The 27,326-nt window shown below is 39.8% G+C and overlaps 3 protein-coding genes across 9 annotated transcripts in view; all 3 read right to left on the bottom strand.

Moving 5' to 3' along the window:
- The window catches only part of HOXD3 (homeobox D3), a 37,034-nt gene extending 17,523 nt beyond the window's left edge, over window positions 1–19,511 (bottom strand). Inside the window, exons 1-2 of one of the 3 annotated variants that reach the window (XM_074967638.1) lie at window positions 19,382–19,456; window positions 8,577–8,603 (exon numbers count right to left, since the gene is read on the bottom strand). The gene's annotated coding sequence lies outside the window, so the exon portion shown is untranslated. Of the gene's footprint in view, window positions 1–8,576; window positions 8,604–9,797; window positions 9,890–19,381 lie in introns of those variants that run through there. The other 2 variants (XM_074967637.1, XM_074967639.1) reach the window with 2 other exon arrangements.
- LOC141996006 (homeobox protein Hox-D4-like) lies at window positions 659–19,516 on the bottom strand. 3 transcript variants are annotated; one of them, XM_074967644.1, is made up of 3 exons: window positions 19,382–19,516; window positions 8,577–8,603; window positions 659–3,756 (listed from the first exon to the last, which is right to left on the bottom strand). In XM_074967644.1, exons 1-3 carry the CDS (start codon window positions 19,464–19,466, stop codon window positions 3,452–3,454), a joined length of 417 nt encoding a protein of 138 aa, XP_074823745.1. In that variant the 5' UTR covers window positions 19,467–19,516; the 3' UTR covers window positions 659–3,451. The 3 variants fall into 3 exon arrangements, with proteins under 3 accessions (XP_074823745.1, XP_074823744.1, XP_074823743.1); XM_074967643.1 differs by lacking the exon at window positions 19,382–19,516 and adding an exon at window positions 9,798–10,089; XM_074967642.1 differs by lacking the exons at window positions 8,577–8,603; window positions 19,382–19,516 and adding an exon at window positions 4,137–4,911.
- Window positions 19,517–24,438: 4,922 nt separating this feature from the next.
- On the bottom strand, window positions 24,439–27,029 carry HOXD8 (homeobox D8). 3 transcript variants are annotated; one of them, XM_074967636.1, is made up of 3 exons: window positions 26,867–27,029; window positions 25,702–25,849; window positions 24,461–25,141 (listed from the first exon to the last, which is right to left on the bottom strand). In XM_074967636.1, exons 2-3 carry the CDS (start codon window positions 25,724–25,726, stop codon window positions 24,846–24,848), a joined length of 321 nt encoding a protein of 106 aa, XP_074823737.1. In that variant the 5' UTR covers window positions 25,727–25,849; window positions 26,867–27,029; the 3' UTR covers window positions 24,461–24,845. The 3 variants fall into 3 exon arrangements, with proteins under 3 accessions (XP_074823736.1, XP_074823735.1, XP_074823737.1); XM_074967635.1 differs by lacking the exon at window positions 26,867–27,029 and having other exon boundaries at window positions 24,439–25,138; window positions 25,702–26,218; XM_074967634.1 differs by lacking the exon at window positions 26,867–27,029 and having other exon boundaries at window positions 24,449–25,141; window positions 25,702–26,218.
- Between the last annotated feature and the right edge of the window lie 297 nt (window positions 27,030–27,326).

Below are 27,326 nucleotides of genomic sequence, written 5' to 3'. Positions count from 1 at the left end.
TTTAATTTAAAATTAATTTACGTCATCACCCACCTAAAGTACACGCCACTTGTGTAGGGTTCGAGGTAACTTCAGGTGTGGTTTCTTAATACTTACCAAGCGTGCATGCATCCGTGTGTCACTTAAGAGTGGCTTGTTAAATGTAAAACATTAACAAATGGATGATGGGTACTTTCACTGCGGCCTGAATGTAAATACAAACTTCAGTTTGTCCCAAAGTCACACCATTCTAGTCAATGTCATTAGAAAAACTGTTCAAAGGGACAGTTGAATATAATACTTCGGGATTATAGATAAGCTTCCATCTTTTTACTATATTATGCAGGGGAGGGCCTGTATGATTAGAGAATGGAGATCCATATGATAAGGACAATTTGGCCAAGGTACAAAACAGAATATGTTTCTCTACACCTTTTATTATTTCAAATATATATATGGAGGACTTACATCAAAACTACAGGAGACAGTTAGTATAAATAATACTTTAATCAATGGCAGCAAAACATTGATAAAGTCCATAAAAAGATTCACACGCTGACAGATATCATAGTATTGTTGGACAATGCATTCTTATAACAAAAGGTTACACAACATCCTATCCGTGATAAGCAAAAAGAAACGTCTTTACTTCTTAAGCTATATAACTTAACCTCTCCGGAGAGTTAAAAACACCTCTGCCTTTTCTATGGAGTAAAACGGGGATAACAGCAAATTAGTGTTTGTAGTCATCGGTACACAGAAATTTACATCCCTGAACCTTCAGAACACTGGCAGAAATATAAATAATATATTTTGGTACGCTGGTGCCTCAATTCAAGTATTTTCAGAGTTTACTAATGTGATTGTAACCAAGTAAACTTAAATTCCTGCTCAAACTGGACTGGCACATAGGATTTTAAGAGCTGTGTCTGAACCAAACATTCGCCCAGAAGATATTAACAATTCCAAAGACAATGGGTCAACTTCTACTCTCAGATATATCCTTGTTTTACTTCAGTTACTTCAGTAGATTTCAAAGGGGGAGCGGAGAGAGGCTGCACCTGAGAGCAGAATTTGACCCTTTCACTTTTGGTATTCATCTCAACCTAAAACATACAAAACAAGAATTTGTTTCTCTGAGCAAGTTACTGTAAAGAATATTACAGAAAGGAAGCCAAAGTTGTGGGCTTCCCCCGCAAAATAACATGCCTGCATGGTTCACAATGTGCTCAGCACAGACATTAGGTAAACAATAGCAGGATTTATTTTAAATCAGACTAACCGGGGCTTCTTTTTCAGATTAATTTTGACAGAAAATACATGATTTGTGACAACTGTGTAGAGTTAACCTTGATTTTAAAAAGAATTGCTTTCAACAACTTCGAAACTTGTCTGAGGAAAGCCCTTCCCAAAGGCTGCATCTAACTGCTCTCCATGTTAGAAAAAAGGAAGAGTAGTTAGGGTCCAAAAGGTTAAGGGTTTAGAGGTCACTCTTCCCGGCTGAAATACAGCTAATCGAATAGAAAATTTGTCCTCTGGATGAACCTGTTTCTGCAATTTAGCCGAACTTCAGTAAAATACCTTTTCAGCTTCTCAACGTGAAAGCTTCAGAAAAAAGACGTCTTTACTATGTATGAACTCTGTGCTTTTTGTATTAGAAACAATGATGCGAATAATGCAAGAATATCCATCTTTAATATCACGACGTGGAGATTCAAGTATGGCCATGTGCAAGTCTGAGAACTAGGCTAACCCTAAGGAAGAACAAAGAATTGTCTCCAGGCTCTAATACAAAAGACCAAGGCTCGTAAGATACTTTACTGAATTCTAGGGATGAGCAAAGGGCAGAAATTAATCCCTGACCACAGTTAATTTTGCCAACTAAATTATTTTTGAAGCTCTTGCCTTTTTATTTCTAACCTATATTAAATCATTTTTCCTACTGTTTTCTCAAGTAAAATGTCCAGATAGTAGTTTATTGTCAACATAGTCCAACTAGAATACACTTTTGAACTTTCGAAATAACTCAGAAATGGCTATCTTTTATATCTTTGTATAGAAATAAGAAGGTTAGGTTAAAAATAGAAGCTATGTCCAGTTAAAATAGCTGGTGCACTGGTATAACCTCTTGACTGTTTTCAGAGTGCAAGAGTAATGGACTGATCTTTAAATCCGTCTACATTAAGGTGTAAGTTAAGAGGGCAAGTTGATTTTGCTCAGTTTATTAACATTTTAGAAAAGAAATAAGAAAGGCTCATTGATAAAAACTTTTCAATGGTGCAAAAGACATCCCCGAACAAATCAAAGTACATTAGATTTGTTCAGTTATTATAAAAACGTTACATTTTCCCCTGAAAATAACTTTATTTCATTTCTAAACGTTCAATCCAAGCTCATTTTTCTTCTTAAAAACGAACAGCCCTCCCCAAATCATATTTCCCATCTCTCCTAAAAACAATACTTTAATTAAAAATAGAACATGAAGCAAAGAGTATGTCATCTATTATGAAGATTGAATGGCTTAAATAATGCCAGAAATCGCTTTGGTTTTCACTCTGGATGTTTATTTATTTATTGTACAGCTTTCTGTTTGTTTTTTTCTTAAATTAGGAAACGCTGCTTTAAAGTATAGCGCTGAATAAAGCAGGCATTTAAAATACAATATAAAGAATGTAACTTCTTGATGATACATTTTTAAGATTTAGGAACGCTTTCCTATTTACAGAAAAGGAAATCAGTAAAAGAGACAGAAAAGTTCTGTATGTTCAGGTTAACTGATCATGATGCATATAGATACAGAAAAGAAGGAATACTGGATTTCACCTCTCCTCTTGAGTATTTTTGGTTTGACTGTTTTTCTTTTCTTTCTTTCTCCTCTTTCTAATTAACAATAAATAAATACGCTAACATAAGCAGAAAAAAATAACCCGTTTTCACTTCATGTCTATGCATTTGTTCTGAGGTGTTATGGAAATGAGCAAGTGTTTTCATCACACCATGAAATGTAAAGCAGCACAAAAAGTTCACAAATACTAGTCTCCCTAGTTTAAATAAAAGACTAAGCCATAGATTTCTGTCTTGAATTTGCCCAAACGCATAATCCCAAAATTGTATGGGGCAGAAAAGGCAACAAAAGCAAAATACCGGAATAAAGCATCAAATCTCAACTTTAAAATTCAAAACTGAACACAGTTTCATTTTCAATGATTTATTACTTTTTTATGGACCGAAGATCTCACGTAATACTTTTCCACTTCCCACTACCTGTAAGAAGAGTTTTTAGGCTGTGCTAACGTAGGTAATTCAAATAAAGTCCGAAGTATTGTCATTTTGTCTCCTTTGTACAACAGTACCTTAAAGCAAGATGACCCTCTTGAGTCTTTAGCTGCTACATGCAGGTTCTGCTTGGATAATGGCAGTTATGTACAGTACAGTTCCGAATCAAAGGATGAAATGGAAAATTTCACCTCTTCTATAAAGTTGTCAAGTCCGTCTGATGGTCCTTGGAAACAGTCTGTAAATGCTGGTTTGAACCAGAGGAAGAAGACCTGCCCTTAGTGTTGGGCAGTTTGTGGTCTTTTTTCCACTTCATTCTTCTGTTCTGAAACCAGATCTTGATCTGGCGTTCAGAGAGACACAAAGTGTGGGCTATTTCAATACGACGACGCCTAGTCAGATACCTGTTAAAATGAAATTCTTTTTCCAGTTCTAGGACTTGCTGCCTTGTGTAAGCTGTTCTGGAGCGTTTAGGTTCCCCTCCGGTGGAATTGGGATTCACTGAGGAAAAAATACGTATAACTTTAAACAATCTAATCTTGGCTTTCTAGTTACACTTCATAAAACAAACCTCACAGGCTACCAAGTGGCTGTTATGTCTGATCACATTTCCCTACAACAGGCGTGCATGTTTCCTCAGTCTTTATATAGATAGATACTCTGGAAATCTCTACCATGCTCCTAAAATGGAGTTCTCCTGCACAGAAAAGAGCCACATGGCCAACGGCCTGTTTCCTCTGCAATAAAAATTTATGACGAGTATAATTGGCTACCTCAGTTTAAAAACCTCAGCTCGTACTAGTCTTGGAAGGACTTTAGTAAACATCTAACCGGATTAGCTTAATCGGGGTAGAAGAGCGAAGTAGGAAGATAATCCTTACCCGAGTTAACATGGACTTTCTTCATCCAGGGATAAACTACTGCTGGCTGTTTAATTGCTGACCCGTTTGGGGTTTTGAGGTTTTGCTGCTGGCTGCAGGCTCGCGAGTTGGGTATTGGAGGCGGCAGACAATGCTCTGCTTGACCGGGGAAGTGGCTCGGTGGGCCGGATTGCTCCTGTCCATGACCCCGCGGCTGCACTGCAGAGTCTTGGGCATTGGTACAGCTAAAGGGCTGCTCGCTGTAGTTTGACCGTGGATAGATTCCCTGATGCTGAAAATCAGCGCCCTGCGATGCACTGTAATAGTCGGAGCCCTGCTCAGCTAAGTAGTTATTCTGTAAATATTCCTCGCAAGGAGGAAATTTAGGATCCACATACTTAGAGTTCACCATATACGAACTCATGGCCATTAATTTCTGAAGGTAGAAAATACTAATTTTTCTCGTGTTGTCTTTTTTTCTCCTTCCATAGAGCCCTCCTACTTGCTGTCAACTGAATAAAGTTAGGCATCCATGTGACTGGCTCAGCCAATAGGGAGGCAGGGAGTTTATCACCGGATTTGTGTGCATCTCATAATTTCCACCAATTTAACTAAATATACGTGTAATCAAGTGATCATAATTCAATATAGTTTATTTTCAAAAGCAGATATTAATATGTTAAGAATATTCATCAAGCGATGACCGCTTCATTGACCCTCAGGTAAATCAAGCTTTTTGTCTGAATTGACTTTTCTAACCTTTGATGCCCTTTAGTCTAATTCACCAGCAATAATTTCAAACATGGTTTGTTACATTTGTCAAACAAAATATCGAAAGAAATAAAGACCGAGAAGCTAAAATAGCATTAAGGGGAAGGAAATTGATAAAGAAACAAGAAAAAGAAAAGACATCAAAGAAGAGGGTAATATGATGTACAATAGACCTGTCCTGTCTTTGTCTTGCAGAGGTCATCCAAAAGTTACCAGAATCTAGTTTTGTTGAATAAAATTAGGCAATCAGTAACTTCTACTTCACTTTGCAAGTCTCAATATTTTAAAAAAAAATCACGCAGATAACCAGGAAACATTCATTTTTAATCACTAAAGTCCAATCAATTGAACTCGAGATGGCATTTAACTTTATATACAAAATTCACAGACGTAATTAGATAAATGCAGTCTTCATTCATCAATAGCGTTCTTGGGATACAAGTAAATACCTTTCAGTGTTTCGAATCCTTCTGATGCTATTGTCATAAATATTTGGATGAAATCTGTATACTTGATATGAAAATTTTGCTAACATCTGGCATATCAAACTAACTTTTTAAGTGTCTTTTAAATGATTCATTAGTTAATTGGTATTTTCCAGAAAATTTGTACTGATCATGTGATTAACTTATTAAAGTAACAGCCTATTAGTAATAGTTACTACTGAACAACACAAATAGATATTAAGCATTGTTCCACTGAGTAGTTAAATATGATAGAGGCAGCAAAACTTTTAGCGTTCCCAGTATTCAGCACGCACGTCTTTTGATACCTTCAATATTTAAACTTCTAACCATTTGCAGAAAGGTGAAGTTTTTGCATCGACCATATATTCCCCTAGAATCGAATCTGTGACTATGTGAATACCACACAAATTCGGTTCTACAGGGTATATATAGACAACGTAATAACATTCTGTTTTCATCTACAATATAATAGCCAGGATCATTGCAATTTTCTTATTCCTTACTGTCTTCTGAGGAATGCAAACTATTCTGTTGTGATAAAGTTCTGAAATATGGATTTCATGAAGGGTGTGATTTCAAAAAAGATTCAGGTATGTTATTATTGATGAAATGGATCTTTATAACTTTGTAAGAATTTGTAGCCACGAATTTCTACTAACATTATTACAAATGATCAGTGAGATCTGGTTATGACTTTAGATGCTCTAAAAAAGAAAAGGAGGACTTGTGGCACCTTAGAAACTACCAAATTTATTTGAGCATAAGCTTTCGTGAGCTACAGCCCACTGCATCGGATGCTCTGTCATTTAAATTTCCACTAAAGCCAATGGATGTTACTAATCAAATTAAGCTATTTTAAAAAATTAAAATGAAAAATAAAGAGGAATTATACATTTACGCTATGGATCTGAAGAAATTTTACCTAATTTGATCACTTTTCCCCCCCCAAAGGATTTCTTTTAATCGAAACAGGAATAAAAAAGGAAGAAACACCCACACACACACACAGAGAGAGAAATGGGTGAAAAGAGATTTAAATGATAACTTTTTTGCTTTACTAAAATAGTTTCCAAATTTATCTCCATCACATTATGCTGTCTCTAACTATTATTCCTGTTAGCGGAATGTGAACCTATCATCAAAATTCTCAGCTTAGACACTCTCTTCAGGTTTCCCGTGCGGTAGCGTTTATGGTGAAGGACAGGGCGAGAGGTCATTCTAAATCATTTACAAACATATCACAAAGTTTCATTATTTTTACGTTGTGGACAGCAGCACACAAGAGTACAAAAGTTCATGAATTGTGTCTGACCCAGCTCCTCAGTGCTGTCCTGTGGTCAACCTCTTCTCCTTCAGCTATTTAATACAAGGAACATCAGGACAAACAAGAGTGTGCGTGCATATTTCGGGGGTATTGCGTTTATCAAAGTAAGGTTTGCTTCGATGATACATTTAACGTCTACTTTTGATGTGTTTGGGGAAGATATTTTTAAACATCTGCTTTCTAATTATGGCGGTGCTAAGCACTCAACAGCAAGTGCAACTCCAAACGCTTTTCTGAGCAAAATCAACTGTTCTGGATTGCTGATATTTGCATCTAAATATTTTAATATAGCTTCTTTGCTTGCTCTTTTTATTAATAGTGCTTAACTATGAAACGCTTAACAGTTCAATATGCTCAACAAGCCAACGCTCCAGAATCTGGTTCACGGCTCAGCAGAAAGTTTTGGTTTTCGAAAATCGTGTATAGTGTTGAACAGAAGGGATCGATAGCGTTGGAAGAACCACCTCCATATTCTGTTAAATAGTGCCCATTTTCATATTTGTTAGACGCTGTGACCTGCGTTTCACCTTATTGCACGACTTGCTCAGACAGGTCAAAGCCAAAGAGTTATTGATGAACAAAAGCGTTAAATATTCACCTCCTGTTCAACTGCCCATACAAATGCTTTTGATCTATCAGCCTTTTTGTATTCTGGTTCATAATCAGTATGCTAAATGTAGGTTTGTAAAAAGAAAGTAATCCATAGATTTAGGGTCGGCCACAGAATTATATGGCAAGAGCATTCATGCAACCCAGGGCTGAGCTATATAAGAGAAATTACCTATGGAAGGGAATTAAAAACCCTACAGCAGAGGATATTGCCATGAAAAATCAACATCAGAACGATCAGCCTGGTATTAAGAAGTAAAAGAGGTCGCTGGTCAGATTGCGTGGAAAGGAAGCAGAGAAAAATATAAATAAGCACAGTTCCACTCCTGCACATTACCCCATTCCGTTCACGCTTTGCAGAAATGGTAGGAAATTTAAGTTTAATGAATCCTCAGCAATCTTAGACTTTATTTTTCTCTTAGAAAAACAAGTCAATCTTCCACTGAAGCATGAAGTTAAAATGCATTTAACTAAGACCTTTGCCATTGTTTCAGTCATAAAGCGTCAAAAAACAAGCGTTTTCTACTTTAGATTTAGTTGTTGTCTTCGTCAGAGATTTTCCCCCCTAATATTCCCTTGTGTTTCATTTCATTTTGAATGATCAAAGATTGGAAAATCATAACGTTTGATGTTCCTCCACTGAACTCAAATATTAGCTCTATTCCACTTCCTCGTGTCATTTAAATAAATGTCATATTTTCACTAGCTCAAAAAGACTTAATTTAAAGGATCAGTGATACTACTTAGAATAATATAATTACATCACTAGGCAAACAACTCAGCTCACTAATGCTAACAACATACAAATGCCATTATGCCATTCATTAATTATGCCATTCCAAACGAGTTTAAAATTAGATAACAAACGCAACTGTATTTTGAATCCTTTCCGGAAAAAGAGGAGGAGTAGCCAAGCTTATGAGCAACTGTGGTATAACATGATACATTCAGGATTTGCACAGGGAGGCGCTGTATAGCTCGAGCACGTTAAAATGGTATGACTGCTAATTAGTTTATGCTACTTAAGAGCAGCATAATATGACACCGAGCACCTGGACTGCACTGTTATTATCTATAAAGAAACTGCCCATCAGCTTTTAATATTGTATGTGATTATAACATGCACGAGGACAGGCTTAAATAAATTGAAGCCCAAGAGTCTTTATATACAAATAAAACAACTGTGTAGTCACGTAAAAATGGCATCTCTTCTCTGATTTTCCCAGTCTAAGGAAAAGAATCAGTGTTTTCACGCGATGCTAATTTTGTAAGAAATTAGGAGTTACTTACTGTTGACGTCTTTCCATTGTGTCGAACCTGTTGCAATAAAAAGGTTTGGTTTTGTTATATTTAATAGATTAATAATATTTCTTTACAACATTTATGGAAACATATGACTTGTATACTTGTAAATAGGCTTGTAAATAGGCAGAAAAGGTGATGGCAAATTCTGAGAACAGGCTAGTAGAAAGGAATTCCATTTCGAAATAAGAATAATATTCAACCAGATTTTTATGACTTTCTCCAATGGCTGAAGTGTGCTGGTTTTACTTTCACTGTTCATTTACTGTTCATATTGTATACTTTTTATTTCAGATAAGAGGGAAAGGGGAGGAAACCCTCTACTTTCACCACTGGAAAAAGAATAACAAAGGCCTTTTTTTCTTTTGTAATTCACTCACATTCAAATGAGGTATTCAGGTCCACCTTTGATAACTCAAACTATAACGTGTGGCAACACGTCACGAAAACATCATATCCATTCTGAGTCTAGAAAGAACTATAATTCTATTTCAATATGACAGGAGTTACTCCAATATTAATACCCTTTAAGACCGCCAGTAATTATCCAAACATTAACCAAGGTGTCTTCGTCTGCATTACCAGAGGGTATATTTTAGTAGAATTCACCTTCACTTTTCTTTTCTTTTTTAATTAAATAGAGTTAAACAGTAATTTAAACCAAAATTTACGTGCATTCAGACTGATGCTCATTAAAACATATATGCTTAAGGAGAAAATGTCGATCTGGTTTTATTTTTAACAACTATTTTGCATCATCCATTGCATTGCTATCCCATCTTGGAGAAGTGTTCTATTAATATACAAAGCAATTAACTTGGTAATAATAGTTCACTATATATAGCTTTCCAAGCGCCCCCCCCCGCGCCTCTTTTTTTTTTCTGCACTACTCGGTTTTCTTCAAGCATAACAGCTAGAACTTGCAATAAGAGTGGAATCTCGGCAGCTAAAAACTAAAAAAACACCTTCCCGGGGTAGAACAGGGTTAGTTTCAGAATGAGATACTACATTATAATCAGAAATCTCAAACATGGAAAAGCAACCTAATTCCATTCTCTGCCTAGTCCTAGCTACTGGAACTGTACCCGTCCATGTTTACTGTAAATCTGATTCAATCCTTATAATACCAGGGCTAGTTTCAGGAGGCATAAAAACAGCGGAGCCTCTCGATCACGTTTTTGGTTGTACGAAGAGTAATAACGGACTTACTGTGTGCTTTTCCAGTGGAAGTGGGGGACCTGAAAGAAGAAATGTCTCGATGTTCGGATTCAAGCTGAATGTTCCCTGCTAACACTTTCCCTATTACTGCTTCCAGGAACCGAAGCATCTGCACTTGTATGCTCTTAAACTAATTTATGGTGGGAATTATATTTTGGCTTGTCAACTCTCAAACCATAAAACAAAGTTTATTGGAATCACGTGCCTCTAAATAGCCACTCAGGGCCTATCTCTATGGAACCATAAATAACCTTCAGCTTTAAACTTTTATTCACTAAATAAAGGTTCGCTGAAACTGTTCTATAAAATGTAAATAGTTCAAAATATCAAGGCTGCACGGAAGGTCATAGCTGTATCAATATGACGGCCTTTAAAATAGTATGTTGCAAGGAATACGACTTAAAAGTGGAGTTAGCTCTCCAAAATAGCTATTGGGAGAAGGAACATTTCTCTGTGAGTATCAATTCAAACATTTATTTGAATATGTATGTAGCGCGTAGGGACTGGGAAGCAAATCGTAAGGAGAAAAGAGACGTAGTTCATTTAGGGGATTTTCCCCCACCCTCTTTAACCGGAAGTTTATGGCATTTTGGTCAAGCGCCCATGGAAAATGGTTTTGACTGATTAATCTGCTAAACTGTTTCTCTGTGGATTGGTGCCAGAAGGCTGAAGTCTCCCAACACATGCATGAAGCTTCTAGGAAACGTTTGTCTGAAAGGCGTTCGCAAGTGACCAAACTGCTTAAAACAGCAAGGGGCTGGGGCTTTCTCAAGTGAGAAATCGCGAAGCCTGCCACAATGAAATCTTTGATAACTGAAGCTGTAAGGAGGGCTATAAAACAATAAAACAGCTCTGGTGTGAAGGGAGCAGGGTGTGAGTGAGCAAATGAGGATTTCTAAGCACAGGAAGTCAAATGTCACTAGCAGTCCCCCAGCCTCCCTTTGCATAAGGGAAGCTGGGCACCAATTAATAATATATTACCGCGTCCTTTTCAGATTAGAACGTCAGGTAGTAAGTACAGCAGCGTTGGTGAAATGGAGAGGTTTGCTGATTCGTGGCAGAGGCTTGGAGCCTTTTCTTTAGTAAAGTCTAGATCTGAAAAGAAACAGGCAACAGACGTAAAAGTGTTTGAATGGAGAAGGGAGCTCCTCTCTCCCCGAATCACGCATATGCGTATTTGAACCTCATCGCAGCCACATATATTATCAAAAATTATTCAGCTATAGATTCAAGATGGTAGAATAATGTCTAGCACGAATGATTAAGTATTTGTTATTGTCAGGAAACCCAATAGTCTGTAAGCAAAACCTAGTGCCATAGTCCTCAATATGCCTAATAAAGGCATATTTACATCTTACCTTCCTCAATAGTCTCTATGTTTCTAATCATGGCTTAACAATTTGTCTTTCACTAGGTAGAGAGTATGAGGAGTCCTGATTTTTTTATTTATAATAATGTTCCTCTCTTGCCTCCTTTCTCTGACACCTGGTTATTTTGCACTCTGCTGTTCTGCTTTTGCCTGGTAAAAACTTGGATTCAAATATAAAGTTTTCGTGTATTCATCAATAGGACAACTCTGTGAAATAGTTTGTTTCTTTTTATGCTCTGTACTGCCTCTGATTCCTGAGAGAACTGTGACACTTTTGGTATTACATTCAGCTATTTAATGATGCATTTAAGAAATGAATGTCAAAAGAAACGTTATCAATCAACCAATGAAATCTAAGCAAGCATTCCAAAAATAATATTTTTCTAGATCCTATCTGTGTTTGGACCAAAGGAGCCTTCTGGATGGTTTGCTATATTCACACTTTCAAGGATAGGCCGAATTATAGAGGAACTACCATATTATCTTACTCCAAGAAAGCTATGGACCAATGGAAGTTCAGAATAAACTCTTAGCCAGTACAGTTTGTGAGATTTTAGCTATGTTCATCGTTTTAACATGAGAAGGACAGGAAGGGTTAAATCTTCGCTTACCATATAGAAAATATATCCTTCACGGGCTATTTCTTCCAGATCTTCATCTGGGCACTATCGTACCCTGTGAGCAACAGCCTTGAGAATGACAGACCGATAGAATGGAATTGGACAAAATCCTAGAGAAAGCCCTTCTAGCTGAGAATAGGCCAGAAGCTACATCGCCTGTCTACCTAACAAACCAAATGACTGCAAGTGGATTTGTGGGTGCGGGGAATGGAGAATCGAACCAGCTATGGGATTGCAGAAAGCTAACTGTAGGGAGCAAAACAAATGCAGATCTCTACAAAATATTCAGATATGTACAAGCAGGTTCTTGTCTTACTATAACTTGGGCACTGTAACATTATGGGTCTTTCTGCAATGTAATGAATTGATGGTGAGTGACTATCACACACACCCTATATGAGATGTATCAGTGTATTTGTGAGTATACACATTCTGAAATAGCATTATGAGCCTTGTGTACATGATTTAGAAGAATACAATCAATACCAAGTTTATTTCAGCCTTCCTACTAAAGCACAGCAGCTAAAGCGTCAAAAGTGCTGACCAACTGAAGCATCCAAAGCTAATTACATGAAAGTCCTACAGGTAATTATTAAGTGACACCTGAAGGCAAAAGTGAGCTAATCACAAATAGTTCCATGCAAGGGCGGAGGAAGTGATTGTAGATCAGAATCTAATGGGGAACCGTCATTGTCTAGGCAGGTCAAAAAATGAAAGCACCAACTCATGGAGTCTGAGAATCATGTTGTAGAGGAAATATTTTCTTAATACAGTAGGGAAAAATGCGTTTGGAGCTGGCCAGATCCAGAGATCCACTGAGATCACTGTGGTACAGAAAAGAGGGGAAACAGTATTAAACTGAAAAATCTGGCAGGTTAAGATCATGAGTCAACTCAGTTCATTTATTAACAGTGTAACAAATTAACAGTGTAAGATTTTCCCTATCGGCATGGACAAGCACTTTAGCTACTTTTGCAATAACCCGGACAATATAAGAGAAATGTATAAAGTGGAATTTGGCTCTATAAAGAGAGGAAAAAGACCAAATAAGCTGTGGGACAGGACGCGTGTGTTCACTAAGATGGCAAAGAACATCATCAGGAAGAAAACATGGCACAACTGGACGGTTCTCAGTGAAATATTAGAACATTGAAAAATTGTGCCGTTCAAAGCAACACACCACTATTAAGCAGCTAAAAAGGTGTAGCAGACAGAATGCACGTGCAAAGGCTGGAAGACATACATTATTTAGCCTTAACAGTTAAGAAATCAGAATGGAGGCAACAATTTTAGGCATGGATACAATCAAGTGATTCAACTATCCTGAAAGACGCATAGAAGATCCAGAAAAATTGGGAGCTAGGAGAGACTGGGGATAGGAGGTGGCGCACATAGAGAAGTTCTACAGAGAGTAAATTGGAATATAAATCTTACTAACTGGGGTATGGAGATACTTTGCATGCTGCTGAATAGCTCCAGTCCACAGATTTTAAACAGGGAAATATGATGTTCTTCCTGCCGAACTCATTATGAAATGCTGGTGTGTCTTTAAAGCTCTGGTCAGTGAATACGGAAGACAGATTTTGTTGTTCTAATGAGAAAATGGATTTTGGAGGATTCCGAATAGTACCTGCTTTTCAGATACGGATGTTGCTGATCTTAAAATGGAACAGAGAAAATGGAACACTGGAAATAGTAACGATAAAGGAGTGGGATTATTGTAATGATTTGTATAGAGTGAGACTGGCGTTTATGGTATTGGTGGACATACAGACAAGGATCCTACCTCGAGCAATTTACAATCTAAATGCGACCAGGAACTGTGATGTTACTATATCACCTGCGTCAAAGCTTTCAGCTCAACCTATTGTGCGATTTTTATGATGGCCAATAAATTAGGTTACATTATTTTATCAACATTTATCCAGACATAGGAATGTGTGCTGCTCTTGAATGTAGATGTGAGGGCTTTCAATGAATGCCTATGAAAGTACAGGTCCTCATCCCCAGCAGCAAGCCTTTGGAAACAAGTAAAGCGAACAGTGCCAGCGAGCGGGGAAAGTGAGTTGAGTAGGAAGATCAAAAGGTCAAACACGCTGACTCTGGCTCAACATCCGAACCGGTGTAAGGGTTAGCAGTGAGGATGAGGTGGAGCTCTACATGGAGTCCACAGGGTGTGAGAGCTGCTGTAGAAGACCAGGCTCACCATGTACTGTGCTTATACCGTTGAAGGGCACTGAGGAAAGAAGGGAGGGAGCTAAGTGACCAGGAGGGTCGTGCTGGTACTAATACTTGTGGCATGACTGTGAAAGTTGAACCCTGAAGGATGCACACGAGAAGGAGACAGGGCGATTTGTGGGTGAATGGGCTTTTACCACCCACTGTCAGAGAGAGGAGGGTAGACAGATAAGTGGGGGTACTAGCGCAAAGTGAGAATGAAGGGGAAATGCAGTAGGGGGTGCTGTAGCCGAGATCAAAAGGAGAGCAAAGGAAACGGTGACTGAACAACATCAAAGACCGGGCTGATGACACTGGAGAGCAGCTAATCGTGAGCACTGGTGAATCATAGTACAAAAGGCAGCCTATACACCCTCATAAATGAGGACAGCACGTGATGATAGTGGAGGCTGGTAGTGTTTTAAATGTCAGTGGCCTGCAGCAGACTGAGCAGCGCTAGCAAGACAGTGAATAGCTCTTTGTATGGGGCCGTATAGTGCTCTTCTCATATCCTTTAGGTAGATTTGACTCAGAGAATTGGGCCCCCTGTTGAGGTGTATGTTGGAGGGTGGGAAGGGAGGCTGAGTGTAGCTTGAAGAAAGGTCAGCATCAAGAGTTTAATGACTCAGTTGATGATGATCAGTACAACTTCATTACATCAGTGACTATCTCAGCGTTAATCACAGTGGTCCTACCAACCCACTGTCGAACCGGATTGAGGGGGACAAAATGGATATGATAAAGGAAACGGATTTTCCCATTTACAAAAGGTTTGCATCGCACACTGTACGATTCCCTGGGAGGGTCAAAGGAAGGGAAAAACGCATCTGAGTCTTTCCCGACAGTAAATAGTCATCAGGAATTGTATCTTGATGGCTGTTTCTGCTAGTTGCCAGATGAAAGCGTGGGCGAGCGTAATATGCACTTGGCAATGCTTCTGTGAGGCTCAGGCACGGTGGAAGCTCATGTAGAAGGTGGTCTCCCCTGTGATTGCGGAATAGCAGTAGTTTTACTCTCTGGCTAAGCTAAGGGCAATTCTTAAAGACAGAAAACGGAGGCTTGTCCTACAGCGCCTTCTCCTGGACGAGAGGCCGGAAAACAAAGTGGTTACACACACCCAGGGAGAAAGGCCTCCTGGTTTCTCAGGGACAGGTTCCCCAGTGAGACAGCTTTGAATGATCGGGGGCGGACGGCGGACACCGAGGGAGAAGGAGAGGGTCTGTGGGGAAAATGTTTTCTGAAAACTTGGCCTTTTTGACGTAGCCTAGATAAAGTCTGATGAGTTAATTCGCACTACACAGATAAACACATAAAAATATCAATTCTCCAAATGGTTTACAACATTACCACATAAATCAAGGGATACGACCTCTCCTCCTCTTTGATTTTTCTATATGCTGTATCCAAACGAAGTGATAAGCAAGAGTCCAGGGATCACATAACCCGCAGGGGCGGGTTCTTGCCCTTGTTTTCTGGGGTCCCAATGCTTATGCATGCCAACACTCATCGGAATTATAGTTTATTTTTGACACAAAAACTGAGAAAGCCGATGCAAAAGGCAGAATATGATTGTATAGCTTTGAAAGACAAAAAAAATATCAAACATATGGAAGGAATATGTTCATCTGCAAAAAAAAAAAAAAAAAAAGCAAACTTCCTTGTACTTAGGGGCAGACTCTGCCAATTTATTCACTTTGAGTGGCACCTTACTCTTCGAGTAGTTCTATTGATTTCTGGCCTAATAAAATGCCAGGAGGAGAAAAAAGCATAGAACTGAAAATAACAGATAACTGATGTTTAAAATAAACCTGTGTCTTTCCTGACAAAGGAGTAAACGCTGGGGCACATTTTGCCAGCTACTCTGAAGGAGACCTCCCCATTGCAGGCAGTGCGGGATGCTGCTTTAAAGGTGATTACACTCTCTGGCCCAATGTCAGGTATAATGGGAGCCTTTTGAAACAGCGAAAATGAAAGAATGTCCAACATTAGCAAATATAGAATCAAAAGCGCATTGGGCTTTTTTTCCATTTTTTTTTCAACTTGCTTGGGTTTATTTTTCAATTTTTAAAATTTATTAGCCAATACCTGCCTATAGTGTAGATGGATCTATCTGTCTATCTATCTCTACACATACACTATAAACACCCATTATCAGAATGCACGTATGTATGCACAGAGAGAGAGAACTAGAGAAAAATAACATCTTTCCTAATAATGAAACAGGTAAGAGTGCATACATAGATGTGAAACATTGGGCAGTTTTCCTTTTCATTAAAATAAATTGTTGTTCTTCCCACCTTCACCTTTGCAAGCACTTGAAACCATTTTTCATGGGAGCTGATATAATCACTGGTTCCCTCTGATTGGCAGACTAAGTTCAGACACTGGAAATCACATGTTTCTTGGAGAATGTAGAACGCTTTTATTATTTTGTTATTTCCCCTTTTAGAATTAGAGATTTGAGATTTCTCCCTTTAACAAGCAAAATTGACAACGTGCATCAATGAAATATATTTTTGTTGTATCGTATCTACTTTGGTGATTCTTAGTACAAACTGTACCGAGCTGAATGGTTGAAATGTTTACTGTGCTTCATCTTTTCCTTTAACTTCCAGTTTTTTTCCTCTAACACTGCCAGCAGCATTCACTGCCGCACTGCAGTAGAGCAGTAAATACCTTTAACAGCTGCCTGCCAGCCAAGGAGTGAAATACTGTCTTTGTTCTGATTTTTTCTGCCCCAAGAGTTCATAAAGCAGTCCATGAGAAATATATTTCTTTGAGAAAACATGATTGGAAAATAAACAAATCGTTGGATTCTAAGGCTCAGGGAAAAAATCTTGTATTAATTTTTCCTATTAGGTGCTTTATGTTCGCATCCCCCCGCCCCCCAAGGATATTCACCAAGCATTTACGGACACACACTCAGCTCATTCATCTGTGTTTTTCTTCTAGACAAAAAGTGAGGGAATTTACTTACAAAAATGAAGCATGGGCTATAACTTTATCTTTAAATATTAAACGAGTGTTAATGAGGTCTGAATAGCACGACTGGTTCCTGGTTGCAGTTTCCTTGATTATGGTTATTCTTTGCAGAGTGTACGCCATTAACGTCTATTTAATGAATCCTCTATTTCCTTTCAAAGATGAAATTAATTATAGAAATCAATATTCACGTTGTACTTCTCACACCTGCTTCATGTTACATTAAGAACACTTTGCAACCAAATAAATAGACACAAACACATATACTTTCTTTAAAATGTTTGCAATTTAGAAGCACACACACACACAAACTTAGGAGCATGTGTGTGTGTGTGTATTTTAAGAACAGAAATATATCGAGAGAGGTAAAGAGAATTGAATGCCGTCCCTTTTCGGGAAAAAGCCGCAAAATACCAAAGAAACTGTTCAAAGGGTGTGTATATAAATACAAACCCATTGTCTGTATATATAATATATACATGAGCATATTTTTAAAATTCGCCCTTGCAAAGTTATAGGGCATTCTCCCCACCCACGCAGAAGCTGCTAATAATTTGAAAACATTTTTAAGAGAGTGAATTTTGCAAAATTTTAGAGTTTTATTACTAATCGACTGCATAATATTACCTCTACTAATAACTATATCACATGAGGAGTCATTCTGAGAAACAAATTATTAGCTAATGCATATTTTTCCAATTGATATTGTAAATTGTTGCTGTGTCAGAAGTTATTTCCCCAAGCTGTCATTTTAAATCAAACGTAATTATGGTGTTGCGAAAGGATACATATAAAGCACCAGAAAGTTAAGAGTCTTCACTTTACTCTTTATAGCAAGCTTATGGGATAGTAGACCTATTGGAAGGCACACACAGTGAGGTATTAACACTATTTAATTCTGAAGGCTTCAAAATAGCTGTCCTGAACCCAGTAGAATCCTTTCTATTTTCATAATCAGTTCTGAATATTATATACAATGCTTATATTTGACATCATAAATGATTGCTTGTCACCTAAATAATGCTGTTGTAAAATGTTCTGTGTATATATTATATAACATGTCTCGACCTTTTTCCAGAATTGTAAACATTAGATGCAATACAACATTTCTATCACTGAGGATAAACAATTACATAATTATTACATATACATTTCAAAATCTAGTTTGTAATAGGTAGATTATAAATATTTGCATAACACAGAAAATATATATTATTTGTGTATAATATCTATATATTTTAAAATTAATCTGTTTATAAAAGTATAATTAACTTATACATGTAATTTTACCATTTACAAATCGTACCGTTAGAACTGTTGTACTGCATTGCATTGTATTGTATTGTATGTTTACAACTCTAGAAATGATATACGTGAGTACGTTTATGTGTATTCCTTGTATCAGTATAATACGTGGTATACAATATATTAATAAAATAAAATCAAGACAATATGGATCTGGAAAAAAATCGCCCTAGATAGCCCTGGAAAATTAAACACACTGTAGACAGTTACTACAAAGCTTCTTTAAATTCTGAAATATTCATTAACTTCAGAGTCTTATATTTTCATTATTATAAAATTCTGCCTTGTGATGAATAAAGCTAAGCAGCAAGAAATAATCAGATCACATACACATCCTTTATGGTTTGTTATAATTAAAAGCATAGAGAGAAGAGTTGCCGTAAAATATTTATATTCAGTGTCAACGTCACTCGTAAATTGCTAACAGCATAAATCCAAAATAACTGAGAACCGATAGCATTATTCATCCAGGCTCAACACTGATAACTTTCATGTTGCATTCAGCGTTGCAAATTATTAATGACCAAAATTCTGGTCAGAAAAACACCTGTTAATCTGTAGTTATGCAAATGAATTCTATAATCTGGAGCACACTACAAAATCATTAGACTAAGCAATGCGTCAAAAAGCCCTTTCTTGGAGCAAAGCAAAGAATATCACACACACTAAAATGTCTGTTCTCTATCTTTGAGTAGCATACACTCTGCTTCAACTAAACTTCCTGCTTCGGCAGTCAGCAGAGTATTTTGATCACCTTCGCCACATTTTCCTAGAGCTTGCTCTTCGAGACAGCCCTTAAACAAGACCAAATACACCCCAATAGAAATAGTTTTGAAAGTGGTGCTTGCTTGTGGCTTAAAGGATCAGAAAATGCCTCTCAGACAGGTGACAAAACAGGCAGGGGCAGTTAGCAGCCACATTCAGTGCAGTTAGTGACCTAGACTCGAAGATATCTGAGTGCCTAAATGAATGCGACGGCTATTACTGTCCCGAACACTTTCTTTTATGACTTCTCAAGTCATCTGGTGGCGTCTGGGTTCTGGGGAGCCCTGTAATAAGGCAGAAATGAATGAATTCCTTACCCGCTTGCTGCACTGGAAGAAGGCAGGGGAGCCGAGGAGGATCGCTGTAATCCATTAGACGGGTTGGTAGCAATCCGAGCCGCATAAAATAAAAAGGCAAAAGACAATGGGGCTAACAGGTACAGGGAGAGAGCTCCGGGAGCCAGCCTGGCAGACTGGGACCTTGCCGCTCGGCAGCGAGATGCTCGCTTATGAGTCCTCAAAATAGCTGGAGGCTGACAAGGTAGCAGCCCGCAGGAATCGGGCGAGTTTTTTTTTAAAGAGCCCTGGTCTAAAATGGATCAGTACACAAACATCATAGCGACTATAATACACCTCATCAGGAGACAAAGGTTAGAAAAAGAGGGGTTGAGGCTCTCAGAAGGCAGAATGCAGGGGGAAATTCGCCAGGGAAATCAGGAAAAAGGCCATGAAAGCCATCACTGCCTGCACATGACCAGCCTCAGCCAATGACGAGCCCAAATAGGTCATAAAAAGGTCTATTACCAAGTTGTAAATTTTCTTCAAACAAAAAGGAATTTACTGCAATTCCTTGCGGATTTTGCACATACTGCTTACCAGCGCCATGTTTCTTTTGCCTGCTCTCTCTCCCTCTCTCTCTCTCTCTAGCTTTATTTCCTGTCTTTCCGCTATTTTCTGTGGCATGGCAGATCATCTGTGCAATCTGACTGGGTCGTGTAATCAACCCCGCCGAAGAGTCGCACTCCCAGGCAGAGAAGTTATGGAAGAAAATGCAAAAGAAATCCGGGTTTGTTTGAAGAGTGTTTATTTCCACAAAAACACAAGCCTGCGTCCTATAGTCTCTGGAGTCCTCCCAGAGTTCTGGTGCCAGCGCTATACAAAGGGGAGATCCTCTTCCCTACCTGTTATCTAAATTTCTCGGTTTTCATATACCAGGAGTGTTGGAATTTATTCTTAATCCGTTTTTTAATTTATGTAATTTATATTTTCCCCAAACAAAAAGAAACAGAACTGCTTTAGCGCCCACTACTGAACTCAAGCTCCCTGATAGCCTACAAATAAACTGAGCTGGAATAATTTCTTCCTAACTAGCCTCAAATTTTTAATGCACGCAGGTTGCTCAGTGGCTTCTTTAATTCGAAGGTGGAATCTTCCACTTTGTTCAACTGCTGCGTGCTTTTTTCATTTTTATGTGAGTTTAATTAACCCGTTTGTATTTGGAGAAAACAGCCATGTGTATGACATTTGCTGCTCAGAAAAAACTTTGATTTCTTAAAAATGGTCCCTGGACCTACATATGCAGATCGGAGCAAAACCGCCAGACATTCCTGGGTGTTTCCTCTTCACGTTTTGACATTAGGACATTGCTACGAATCCTCCCCTCTCAGCATCCAAGATAATTGTGCACACAAATGGAAAATAGAGTTTAAAATAAAGTATCCTGAAATATATACACCCCCTTCTTTAATATTCTACATGAGTGAATTACAGGTGAGCAAAGGGACATCGAAATGAATGTCACGCAAGTGCAATACACACAACAACGTCCATGCATAGAGGTATCAACAGCAGTAATATTTTGTAATTCACTCTTGTAAAGCACAGATGTTGAAAATTGAAATTAAATCGCACAACCTGTGCACAAATAAAAGGTGCCATTTTCATAAACTGCTCTTGGGGATTTGTTTGAATTGGCGCTGCATCCACTAGCACATCAAAAACACTTTTCATTCCAAATGTTGCCGCTCCCTCTGTAAATCACAGGACCCGGATTTTACGGGGCTGTATGTTGTCACACTGTGGGCCATTTTGTGCCATCGATGTATTTAGCGGAATTCCACATTGATATCCGAGAGCCAAGGGTACGAAATAGCGTTATAAACTCACAAAGCCAAAATTAAAAGTGTTTTTGGGGGGCCCCTTTCCCCAAGAACGAATGAGATGGATACACTCGGGGGTAATATTGCTAGCCCACTGCAAATAAATTGTACAGAGTGCGTGGACGTTAGTTCCTTTTCTTTGCTGGTAACCTGTTTATACACCTCTCTAGAAAAACATGCGAACAAGCAATTTTGTAATAGATATTTGTATTTTATTCTCTCTGCTTTGAAAAATAGATTTATTTTAGAATCAAATAGTTGTCCACAAAAGTCTTCATCCAGATTGATACATATCAGTGGGATAAATAGCCACGTTAAAAAGTAAGATTCGGGTTTATAGACTATGGTAGTCATTGGTACGCTAGTTCAGACATTCCTGGCCTTTCAAAATGGCTTTCCCTATGACAGGATTTTCCTACATATAATTTAGTCAAGCCAGTTTTGGTCCGGAGGAAAGATGTTCATGTTGTCTCCGGTCAGGGAGTATATTTTTACCCCTGATATTAAAAAAAAACAAAAGAATATATTTTCTGTTTCCGAATATCAGGTTGCCTCTAAGTCTGCATTACCAAATCACACAGCCTTTGCTGACACTAGGGGGGTACTGGTGTATTTATGCAAATTCATGCAGCAAAATGTTTGCTTCATGGATTTTCTGCAGTTTCCACACGTTTACGAGTTTTAACCAAGTAGGAGATTAAACTTTTCACCTTTATAAAATAGATCAGAACAATAGCTTTGCTTGAATCACTCGTCCTTCAAGGCTGTTTTCTTTAGATGAGGTTCAGTCTGAAGTATACAAGTGCACTGGAGTAAAAGAAACCAGTTAACCTGAATTTTATAAAATCCTTGCCCAGTGCCTGTCTTTAGGCCATATTTCACACCTCCTTAGATCGTGTCAAATCCGGGAAAACTCCACTGCGTTCAGTGGAATTACTATGGATTTTCAGCGGAGCAACTGAGATTGGAATTTGTCCCACTGATACAGTTCTCACTCCTGGCGGATCCTGCACCACTGAATCAAAGGGAGCAGGATCGGGGCTTGTCTGAACGAGCAGTTTGGTCTGAACAAACAGCGCAGCGCAGGGCTGCACACAAATTGGGCTGAAGTGTGGGCCATTTCCGAAACCCACTACACCCTCCTCCCCCACCCCAGTATACATTACAGGCAACTGGTATTTACACAATTTTAGATTTCTGCTTCCGCGAGGACACGTTTGTTTATCAACCAGATAATTTAAGAGCGGGAAGCCATTTGTTGCACCACTGAGCGCGTTCCTGTGGTTTCTTTGCACGAAACATAATTCATGTAATGTGGGAGGGATTGTGGGGAGGAGAAGGTTCTAAGCAAAATCTTGATGGAGACTATGAAATAGAAATCTTCAGCAGACAAGGATTATTTTCACTTGGTCCGATCAGATCATGCGAAATATCATGCTTGGGGGAGAAAAATAGTATTTTCTCTATCTGAACAAAAAGATATCGAAGCATTATACTAAAGCAGGGGGACTTGCTTTTTGATCAAGTTTGCAACTGCCTCTCAAGCAAAAGCACGAGTAGCATGGGGTATACTTTTCTTATGAGATCCTGGGGACCTTACGCCTTTTTGGAGAGATCCCTTCACATCGCCTGTTCTAAATATAAACATTTTCCTCTGGGCTGTTTTATATTTCTAAATTTCAGAATTAATGAGACTACACGATACCAATCCCCAAGGTTTTTTTTTCAAACAGCCCCACACGAAATGAGAGTAAACCAAAAATCAGAAATATACAGGTAGCTTTGTTTAGGGGTTAAAAGGGCCTTTCCCTTTTCATTTGTGCTTGTCTCGATCTGCACTGGTCTAGGGCCGGATCCTGCAAAGGTTTACTTACTTGAGTAGCTTTTATTCATGCTTCCAAACCTAGTAGACACAAGAGTACTCATGTGAGTAAAGAATACTCAGATGAGTGAGGTTTAGCAGGATAGGAGTTCTGTGTTTGGCTGCGTTTTCCTTTAAAAATAAAATAAAAGTATACCTGTCCAATAGCATCGTGCGGTTATGTGCCAGAGACTGAAATAGTTGATGGATAAGATTTTTGAAACCTGAAAACTCTTAATTAAAACTGGATTGTCATTTAGCAGTATCATATATATGTCTATACAAATTCCCCTTCTTACTAAATGAAAAAATGGAAATAAACTTTATTACCCTGCTGACCGTTGATGTTCTGTAGTATTACAAAGACGTATTATTGTGGAAATGCAGACAGTACATGCCTAATTAAAGCGATCTACATTTTATGAAATAGTCAGAGATGTGTTCTACTATTTTGAGTTCTGATCACAATATTCATTTGCAAGAGGCATTGCCGTTTTCAAGAATAACAGTATGAAGACGTACGGACCTGCACCACTGGGGGAAAAAAATCAAGATGGATCAAACGATTTTACTAGGCCCATACGGGTAACACGAATAAATATGGCGACCCTGCAATAAACAAATATTGTAAAAGGTAAATGGACCAATAACATGCAATTTATGAAAATTACAACAGCAGCTGAAAATGAAAATACGAGGAAAATTCATGGTGAGATGAATGGTTTCTAAGTAACTGTGAAACAGTAGCAGTGTTGGAGAGTTAATGGGCATGGACCCGATCCTGCATTACCTGTGCACCCCAAATCCCCAATGACTTCAAGAGACTAAGTATAAAAGAAATGCAGGAACAGGCCTTCTGAATTATATCATCGGCCTTTCAAGTATTCACTCAATAGACGATTTAATTGTCACAAAGTTCTTTCTCTCAAATTAACTGTGGCAAAAAAGTAAAAGTCTGCTACCATTGAAATCAATGACAAGCTTCCATTGACTCAGCCAGAACAAGATAAAGCCTATTTAAAAACAAACAACAACCAACAACCTTATGGCTATCGCAGTTTCCATAGACTTCAGGTCACCTGTTCTTTGTCTAAAAGAATGCCGTTTTTCGGCTGTGCTCCTTAAGTCTTTGACTTAAGCTCTCCCAGCTATACCACATATAGTGAGAAACGATGAAAGGAAAAAAGTTACCGTAATTGCAGAAGTCCAGAAGGTTATCGAGCCAATTAATTACAAAAGGGAGATAAGAAAACGGGTAAGTATTACATTTGAATAAAATTATGTTTATTTTAATCAATATCAATAATAGAAGGTAAATATTTTAATAAGATAATTTCTTCAAAATTATTAGATTTCTTTAACTTACTCAACATAATATAGGAAAAAGTTTAAAATAGTACAAGTGCACTTGTTCTGATTAATAAAGCATTTTATATGTCTCGCTTATTGGTACTTATCATTAGGAAGTTTATGTCGCTGACAGTAATCACCATCTTTTAAACATTGGAATATTACAATCAAAATATATTGCTACAAATTCGGTATCAAATTTCCATGTAAATAAGAATAAGTGATCTAGAGATTGGGCCTGATACAGTAAAAACAAAACAAAAAACCAAAAGCACAGAAACGTCAAGCCTAAAGACACAGGATAGCTTGAAACACAGGTAAGGACCTTTACAGCAAAGAAAACCGGCCGTGTTTCCCAGCATACGTGGATCGTTATTTTCAATAGTCTTTTATTAATGTTTAAAGGCAAAACTTAATTCGTCTGGCCTTCAGCTCTGTCTTCTTCCAGATCATGTGCTTCCTTTTTGGCCTCCCCTTCCTTTCCCTCCTGTCTGGAAGCTGGGAATTTGTCTTTGTTGTTTTCTTTTTTCCATTTCATCCTCCTGTTCTGAAACCAGATCTTTACCTGCCTCTCGGTGAGTCCTAGCGCGTGGGATACCTCAATCCTTCTCTTCCTTGTCAGATAAGGGTTAAACAGAAATTCCTTTTCCAGCTCTAGCGTCTGGAAACGACTGTATGTTTGTCTTCCTCTCCTCCTACCAGGCGCTGCTGATTAAAACAAAAACACAGTATTTTTCAAAACAAAGAGCTCATTGCCCTGGGCTCTTATATGTGTCTGTTCATCTACATATAACTATACAGCTGGGAGACTATCTAGGTGCATACAGACGAATACATACAGATATGTGGCTATTTAGATATGGAGTTGTGTACAAGGGTACAGAAAAATAGCTGTAGACATTTCTTACACTACTCTGCCTTCATTACACATCAGAATTTACTGTCTTACTTTATGATCTGATCGCTGGAAAAACATACCCAGTATTTACATTTAAGCACAGAGCTTTTTTGACACGGGTGTACCTGTATTCATGGGATTTACGCCCTATGCCTATGAGCAGAGAGTTTAAGGCTACCCTGGTGTCTCCTGCATCTACTGCACAGACTTTGGTTTCCTCGCTGAGTTACTTTATTCTCAAACCCCAGCGCGGTTCCAGCACACACAGAGCCGCAGAGACAGGAAGAGGGAGAGGAGGAGGAGAGAGAAGGAAAAGAAGTTTAGAACTCAGACGTGAGATGGAAGCAAATTGTTTTTGCCTGCGTCCAACCTTGCGGTCTCATCCAGGGGAACATTGGAGCGGGAGACGAGCTCTGATTTAAGTGGTCTGGTTCCTCGCCAATATTAGCACTGGACGATTTACAGTCAGGATATTGTACCAGCTCGGCCTCTTGCTGGGTCGTAAAAAGCTGCTGTCTCTGTAAATTATCGTATCCGTAAAATTTCGCGGGCTCCCCGTGACAGGTAATCCCGCCGCAGGGGGCAGGAGGAGGCGGCGCGGGAGCGGGGGGAGGAGGCGGCTGGTAGGCAGCCGCGGGGCTCCCCCCGGCCGGCAGGTAATAGTCTGGGCCCCCGCCGCCGGGCCCGGGGTGCGGCTGGAAGCCCGCGGCGGCGGCCGCGCTGGTCCCGTACAGCAGGGCGGTGGCGGCGGCGGCGTGGCGGCCGCTCACCTCGGGCGCAAAGGGGCAGTCGTAGTACGCAGGGCCCAGGGGCTCGCCCGCCGCCGCCGCCGCCGCCGCAGCCGCCTTGTACTTGGCGTACAGCGGGTTGACAAAGTAGGAGCTCATGGGCGCTGCCCGCGGCCGGGGGAGGGGCCCGCGGCCAGCACAGCAGCAGCCGGCGGCGCAGGGGGCCCAGGCCCCGGGAGGGGCTGCCGCGGCCGCCCCCGGCCCGCTCCGCTCCGCGCTGCTGGCGGCGCCGCTGCCGTCCGGCTGCTGCTCTGCGCGGCGGCGGTGCCCGGGCTGGGACGGACTCGCTCCCCGAATGACCTGCCTCGCTGCTTTTACGGTTTCCTATCAGGCACACACCGCGGCCCCACACACACGCACACGCGCTCCCGGGCAGGGGGAGCCTCGGCCTGGCTTGGCACGTCCCGCTCCCGAGGCACAGCGCAAATACCCCCCTCCTCGCCCCCGCCACCTGCACCCCCGGGGTGTGCTCGGAAAGCGCATATTTAAAACCCCGCGGAGCAGGCCGAGATCGGCCCCAGATAACTGCGGGGCGGGTTGATCCAATGGCAGAGCGCGCTGCGGGCCAGACGCCTGCCCTGAGACACAGAGACACCCACGCCTGCCATAAACAGGCAGCTCTGCCAAGGGCTAATGTGCCTCTTCCAAATTCAATGGTAGGGCTAACGTGCAACGCGCAGGCCTGTCTAACACACGGGACAAGGGAACCAAAGGGGAGACCCGGGGAAGCGAGGGAAGGCATCTAACCCGGAGAAGCAAAATAACATGCTCAGGGACGGGCTGATCATCTGGAGCTCTAGCCGTCCATCCGCCTCCGCTGGCGATGCAACAGGGGGATAATAGTTCTACAGGTAAACCCACGCCACAGCGAAAGGCCCCGGTGTCCTCCGCAGGAATCAGGCCATTGTCTAAGCCAGCAGATAGATTGGAAATGAGATGCACAGTTACCCTTGACGCAGTGCACGCATGGCTGCGACTCCCAGGTTAATTGATACTGAATGGAAATCATGCCTATGAATATACTTTCCATCATTTCACCCTGGGTGAACGTCATTAGCGAAGCAAAAAAAAAAAAAAAAAAGGAAAAAGAAAAAAGAAAAGAAGAATGTGTGGGTGAGCATTAGCATCGCTTGGGGACGGAATAAGAAATAGGGTAGGAAGGTTCTCAGGGGCCAGGGAAGGAAGGAAGGGCTTGCAGGCCATTTGC

This window comes from Natator depressus, chromosome 11 (assembly GCF_965152275.1).
Source record: "Natator depressus isolate rNatDep1 chromosome 11, rNatDep2.hap1, whole genome shotgun sequence".
Taxonomy (NCBI): Eukaryota; Metazoa; Chordata; order Testudines; family Cheloniidae; genus Natator; species Natator depressus.
The sequence above is the reverse complement of the archived record's forward strand: the minus strand, read 5'-3'. Positions and strand labels throughout refer to the sequence as shown.